Genomic DNA, 6894 nt, shown 5'->3' with positions numbered 1-6894 from the left:
TGCAGGAGGATTCTTTACAAGCTGAGCCACCAGGGAAGCCCAAGGAGGGTGACTATAGTTAAATGAGGTAATGGGGTGGGGCCCTGGTCCCAGGTGTCTGGCTTTGTCTAAGAAGCAGACACCAGAGCTGCTGTCTCTCTCACCCCTTTGCCCCCCAGGTGAGCTCACACCAGGAGGCAGTCTCTGCAGGTCAGGAAGAGGGCCTCCCCAGGAACCCAGAGAGTCAGCATCTTGACCTTGGGCGTCCAGTGTCCAGAAGGAGATAAATCACCGTCTGGTCGTGTTGACCCAGACACCTTGAGGGGCTGCTGGACTGGCCGGACTTCCCTCTACTCTCCGAGATCCAGTGGTTTTCTTAGCTGCACAGGTTTAGTGAAGGTCCCAGAGACAGCTCGCCCTGTCCAGTTCCAGGATCTGCAGTTTATTAGGGCCGACTTGGGGGTGCTGGCTGCTTCCGCTCTGACCTTAGTTTCCCCATTCGTGCAGCAGGGTGGCGGCGGGACTGGCCCGACAGAGACCCACCTCCCCCAGGATAACGAGGGGCTGGGGCCCAGCGTCCTGGAGAACTGCCTTTCCACGGGTGAGGGGCGAGATCTCTGCTGCTCCACCTTTGGTCTCCCGAGTCGCACGGAACCTGGGACTTTCAGCCGGAGAGGAGGGGGAAGCGCGAGTGGGCAGCGAGGGGGTGGGGGCGAGGACCTAGGCGGGTTGTGGGCGGGGCTGTGGGCCGAGGAAGGCGGGGCTGGGGCGGAGTGTCTGGGCGAGGACGGGGTATGGGCCGGGGTCTGCGCCCGGGGGTGTGCCGGGGGCGGGGCGAGACCGGGGTAGGAGGGATCGGGTATGTCTGGGCGGTGGGCGGAGTCGGGGCTGGGGTCGGAGCAGGGGGCGTGGCGGAGGTGGGCCGCTTCTCCCTCGCCGGGCTTGAAGTGCACTGGGCTCCCCGCGCCGGGGCGGGTATCTGGCTGGATGCATTCAGGCGCACAGGACTCCGCGTTGCCCTCCAGCGCGGGCTCGAAACCGGGGCCCTGCCCACCTGCGGCGACCTCACGCTCGGCGGGACCGGGCGCGGCACCTGTGGCTGCCCCCGCCGGGTCCCCCGGGCCATGGCGCACGTGGAGGAGGCGGCTACGAGCGCCCGCCTGGGCCGCCTGTGAGCGCGGGACCGTAGGAGGGACCCGGCGCGACGCCGCGGGCACTATGCCTTTCCTTCCGGAGGCGGGGGCGGCGGGGCGCGCCGTGGCCCTGGCCCTGGTGCTGCTGCTCCCCGCAGTACCCACGGGCGCCGGCGCCCTGCTCCGCCTGCAACCGGGCATGTGAGTAGCCGGGGCGGGCGCGGGAGGCTGGAGGGACGTCCGGAGACCCCGAGTCTTCGGCGGCTTTTCCCCCGGGTCCCTAAGAACTATGGGCTCTTTGCCTTAACTGGGGAGGGGGAGGTTAAGAGACAAGGATCGGGGGTTGGGTCTGGGGGAGCCTCCGTGGTAGGGCCACCCGGCCTCTCCCCTTCCCCTTCTTCGTCTGCCTGAACTCTGACCGCGGGTTTGCACGTTGGGAGGAATCGGCGCCCCGCGAGGTGAGGGAGTCTGGGCAGGTCTGGCCGGGCAGCTTGGAGAAGGCTGAGAGGAAGCAGCGCGTGCCCACTTCCTTCCAGAGCCTGTCTCCTGGGGCCGGGGTCCTGTGCCCAGACAGGGGGCCGCTTGGGCTTGGTTTCTGTGTTAAATATGCGGGCTTTGGGGCTGGGAGACAGGAGAAGGAATTCAGTTACAGAATGGGCAGGAAGAGAGGGTCAGGGAGCCAGCCGAGATGAATTTAATTTTGAAAGATGATTCCTCAGCGGGCCGTTTTAGCGGTCTCTTTTAAACAGCAAATCGATCCTTGTGTTGGCCTCAGAGGAAAACTGGTGCGAAGTGAGCCGGTCTGGAGGAGGAGGGTGGGGGGAGGGCCTGCTGGCGCCCCGCGCTCTCCGCAGGGTATTGGGCCTGGGGCCCTCGGAGCTTGGAAAGGCTGCTGAGGGGCTACAGGAGGACTGCGAGGGGCCTTGGCGGGGGCTTCCTGTGCCGGGCTCCGCCAGCCCTGAGGGCTGGGTGCACCTGGCTCTCCAGACTGAAAGGACAGGCTTCCAGGCAGAGCTGGGGAGGGGGCAAATCCATGCCCCCAGGCCCCCGGGGTCTTGCTTTACTCCAAGAAAGATTCTTCTGTGGCCTTTTAAAGGAGCAGATCTGGGGCCTGAGCCCCGACTCTCCACGTGACATCTCCCCTGACATTGCTCTTTGCTGTGACCCCAGGGAGTTTAGTTTGTCCAGGGGAAGCGGTGGCCTCTCAGCCTGCCTGCTCTTCACGTGGTCGGCCCAGGCTCCCCAGAATCCCTGGGTGCTGGTCAGGGTGGATGCTGAACAGAGGACTCTGCTCTTAAGAGGGGCTTCTGCCCCTGTGGGCTGGTGGGGACCGCTGGTTGCCCTTCCCCGACCCCGGGGAGTGAACCTGTCCTTTGAGGTATACCCATTCAGCCAGGGCTCACCCAGCCCTGGGAGGGCTTTCTCCCAGCTGGCAGAGGACTGCAGGAGAGTTCAGACTTCCTCTGTTCACTTTTCCCAAAGCCTCCTCCTGGCCCCTCACCTCCACTCTTCAGACCCTTCAAGGCCCCGCCCACCAGTCCTCCTCCTGGAGAGCCTCCCACCTGTGTGTGGGGGGGTGGCTGCCCTCTGGGGCCTGTGCCCATGTTTCTTGTCCTGGGGCGCAGTCACTCCACTCTCAGATGCCCCCTGTCATGTTGACTTCCTTGCTGCCTGGGAGCAGACCTTCCCAGTCATGTCTGTAAGCACCTGCCACCTTCCCAGACCCTCAGTGGCACCACAGTGAGAGTGCTGGCTGGCTGAATGATTGGGGGTGCTTTTTTGCTAGACTTCTGAGAAACCTTATGAATGGGCCCATCCTGCAGCTCATTCTGCCCAGAAAGGAGGCAGGAGCCAGTGGGCCCTTGGAGGCCCCAGAATTGGCTCCTTGCTGCCTGCACACCAAAAGCGGGGCCTGGAGAGCAGTGAGGGCCCCAGAAGGTCCTGACCCCTGTGTCACTTCCCTTCACGGACAGCTTCACCCTCCCTGGCTGGCTCAACAATCCTATGATGGGCCTGTGGGAAGGTGAGGCGGGAGGATGCTCTAAGGGGGGTTCCCACTTACTGGTGGCTCTGAGACCCTGGGGACCTGCAGGGGTGATGTGGCTGGTCCTTTGGCTCTTGCTGGCTGATGGGTCCAGATTCCAAATGAGACAATGCTTATTTATTTACTTAATTACATCTCCGAAGTGAACCTCTTCTGCTACGGAAAGATGCTGGCCTTTCTCTCCAGGGCCTGGGCTGACTGCTGACAGTGTGCTGGGCTGGTCAAGACAGGGCTGTGGGAGCAGTGTCTGAGCACAGGGAGCTCTGACCTACCTCAGCCCAAGGCTGCAAGGCTCAGAAGAGGCATCTTCTCACAGCCCTGCTTCCCTGGGGCTGGAGTCCTCTGGGCAGCTCTGCTAGGAAAATGTCCAGTACTCCAGAATCAGCTCATTAGACTGACCCCTCCCACCTGGAGAGGAACAGGCCCTCCAAGCTCAAGTCCCCTCTTACAAGCAACTCCTGAACCCATTGGCCCTGAGCACTGCATGGTCCCCATTCGCTGAGGCTTCCTCTGGCCATTCGAAGGCCCCTGCTCACTGGTCAGGGAGCTTGAAAACTGAACTGTACTTTCATGGCCTGTGAGCAGCTCGCAGTCACTGGGCCCTGCCTGTCCGCCTCTCCTGGGGGCAGAGGCTGTTCTGGGTGGAGGGAGAAGGCAGGGAAGGGGCACTCCCCTCACCAGCCGCCCTGTGCCAGGCCAGGCTGTGTGTTTGGTGCCGGGCGTGAGCTTGACGTTGCGATCATTTCTCCATTTGTCCAGTGGGAGGACCTGGGTGTCTGAGGGTGGTCTGCCCGGGTCACAGCGTCCTTGGGACCTCAAGGCTGGACCTGGGCTCGTCCAAGCTCAGAGCGCCGAGCGTCCCCTCGTGCATACTGCATCCAAGCCAGGAGGCCACTAAAAAATGGAGCCTGTAAAAACAGACAGGACAGAGACACTTCTCAGCAACCCAGCCCCCTCCTAGACCCGGGGGTGTGTGCAGTCAGGCTTCCCCAGCTGCGTGTGCATGGCTGGCTCCCTTGCCCTGTGCCCTGGTTTCGTCCTCACCTCTTCACCCTGGCGTCTAGTTCTTGGGGTCCAGGAACTGCCCACCCTGGAGGGACGTGTCTCACTCCTACCCTTGCAGCTCCAGGAGCCCTGCTCTGCCCCCGATACCAGATGGCCCATGCTGGCATGAGCACTGCCCCTTACAAAGCTCTGCTCACTTTGCAGTTGAGGAAGCACCTCCCGCCCCCCAGATGGGCAGTGGGTTCGTTTCAGGAGCAGAGGGCCCGAGCAGGGACTCCTGCCCGCCCTGCTCCCAACCTCCCAACCTCGGGAGTCTTTTCTGTGCCTCCTCCCACCTGCCTCTTTGTTTCCCCCTCCGCCCTCCCCCACCATTTCCTCCTTCTTTCCAAATGGAAAAGCCAGCTCCGCTTGTACTTCTGAGGTGCCGGAAACTTCCCAGAGGAGAAAGTCGTTCCAGGCTCGCCCCTCCTCCCTTGAATGGTTTTCAGCACGCAGTAGCCAGGCGGCCTGCCTGCCAGCCTAGGGGACCAGAGTCACGCAGGGGCCTCAGGGGGCGGGGACAGGGGGCAGCGGACGGGAGAGTGACCAGAGCAGATGTGGCTGAAGGGCTGCGTGCCGCCTCGTCGTGGTCATCCCGCTGGTCAGCATCCCTCAGCCCACGTGGCTGAAGTTTGAGGTGGAGGTTCAGAGGCGGCCCTGTGCATCCTTTTTCTCCTGAATATCCGTGCTCTTGAGGCCCGGCCTCTGCAGGCCCGGGGTGGGCACTGGGCTCGGTGCCCTCACCCGGGGCCTGGCCTCAAGTCTGGACAGCTGGACCCCCGAGAGCAAGCATGCAGGGGGGTTGGAGTTGGTGATGGGGGTGCTGACTGTCTGTCTCTGTCCCAGGCCCCACGTGTGTGCGGAGCAGGAGCTGACTCTGGTGGGCCGCCGCCAGCCCTGTGTGCGGGCCTTCAGCCGCACAGTGCCCGTGTGGAGGCCGGGTTGTGGGCGGCAGGCTTGGTGTGTCAGCCACGAGCGCAGGTATGTGCAAGGGTCCCAAGGCCCCGTGTGGGGGTGGGGACTCAGCTCACCCCCGCTGCTGCATGGAGTGCAGGGAGGGGGCAGTGTGGCTGGGACGGGGCTGTCCTGGTCTCAGGGCACAGCCCCCCCGCAGTGCCCCACATCTGAGGTCAAGGCCCCTGACACTGCCTTGGGGTATGGCTACCATGGAGGCTATTCCCAGACTGTACACCCGTGCTCAGCGGCCACCTGGGGCCTGGTGGGTGGGGGCAGACCCCGTGGTGAGGGGGCCTGTGAGGAGGAGGAGGGGACCCTGCAGGGAGAGGTGCTGGCCATCCATGCAGGAGGGTGAGAGTGGGGCGCTCAGCCTGCTGAGGTCCCGCCTGCCGGCGGCTGCTACCTGCCCCTGAGCCCGTGTGAAACCTCTATTGCTCAAGATTTTATTTCAAAATCAAGCGGAGGGAGTGCCTTTGCCTGCTTCTCCTCTTCTGGCAGGTTCTGGAATCTGCCTGATTGCAGAGCTGGGTGGGGCGGGGTGAGAAGGGCCTTCCGTCCCTCCCTCTTCTGAGGGGGTGTGCCGAGGAGGTGTGCCGTCCAGCCTCTCGGCTAGGTCTTCAGGATGTGAACCTGCTGGGTCTGCCCCAGGGAGCAGGGGCCGTGACCTTTGTTTTAAATGTTTGCTGTCCCATCACACCTGTGCAGTTCTCACCGTGGTTCTCAGCTGGGGGCTGAGGGGTTCATCTCCCTCCCGGGGCCTTCACAGCGTCTGGAGAGTGTGGGTTGTGGAAGTTGAGCTGGGAGGACGGGGCAGGTGGAGGCAAGGACAGCCCCTCTACCAGGACGGTCCCGCCCCCAGGGTCAGGAGGGCTGAGGCTGGGCCCTGCCGGCGAAGGGGAAGTTAGCCTGTCGTTTCCTCAGAGATGTGCATCTCTTTGTCTTTCCTGGCCCCACGTGTGTGTGGGTGTAGGTGTGTTTGTAAAACAGGAATGAGGTCACATCAGCTGCATCCCCACCCCCCCATAGCTTTCGGGGAAAGGGCGCTACTTTGGAAGCAGCCAGAAGCCCTGTGGTCCCTGGGTTGGAGGGTGGGTGGGTGGGTGGCACTGCTAGAGAGGCTCCTGTGACTGGCCATTTCTCCAGGCTGTCCTGGGCAGGGCGGGTGCAGCTTTTTCAAGGTGACTGGTGCCTCAGCTTCCTGGCAGGGCACCTGGGCACTGCTGGGGAACGTCCATCTGCTGGGGAGCCGTGCTGCCTAGCCATGTGCAGCCTGTGTCGAGGGTCCGTGTTTTGGGTCCCAGTTTCCTGGGAAGGCTCAGGCAGGGCTCTGGATCCTTTCCTTGCACTGCTCAGCCCGGTATCTGGGACCCTACCCCCCGAAACTCAGCAGGGCCACCTCCAGGTTCCGAGGGAGCAGTGTGGGCCCCGGCTCCATGGCGACTGCTGTCCAGTCTGCCTGGCTCTGGGCTGGAGCAGGGGCACAGGTTCCTCTGTTGGGCTGTCTCACTCCAGGTGAGCACAGACACCTTACCACCTCGGTGCCCATGGCGGTCAGTGTCCTATAGAGTTTCCTGGGGTCGGTGCTGAGGGCATGTGGGCGTCCCAGTCTCATTTTGACTCTGGAGGGCTCCCTGCTTTGTTAATATGTCTTGTCCCCTCTCACGATGCTCATGGCTGAGGCCTCCATGCCGGCATCGTCCAGCTGGCCCTTCCGTGGCTGTGGAGGCTATGGCCAGT

General features: G+C 63.2%; 1 protein-coding gene across 6 annotated transcripts in view; it reads left to right on the top strand.

The window, feature by feature from the left end:
- Positions 1 to 901: 901 nt before the first annotated feature.
- MEGF6 (multiple EGF like domains 6) overlaps positions 902 to 6894 on the top strand; it is a 102546-nt gene continuing 96553 nt past the window's right edge. For 3 of the 6 annotated variants that reach the window (XM_086342565.1, XM_086342563.1, XM_086342564.1), the window contains exons 1-2: positions 909 to 1313; positions 5047 to 5181. In XM_086342565.1, the coding sequence (XP_086198691.1) occupies positions 967 to 1313; positions 5047 to 5181 (482 nt within the window). In that variant the 5' untranslated portion in view covers positions 909 to 966. Of the gene's footprint in view, positions 1314 to 5046; positions 5182 to 6894 lie in introns of all 6 variants that reach the window. The other 3 variants (XM_086342568.1, XM_086342566.1, XM_086342570.1) reach the window with 2 other exon arrangements.

The sequence above is a fragment of the Bos grunniens genome, chromosome 16 (assembly GCF_055505025.1).
Source record: "Bos grunniens cultivar Pamir isolate PY7600 chromosome 16, Bosgru_T2T1.0, whole genome shotgun sequence".
NCBI lineage: Eukaryota > Metazoa > Chordata > Mammalia > Artiodactyla > Bovidae > Bos > Bos grunniens.
This window is presented reverse-complemented; position numbering and strand designations above follow the sequence as displayed.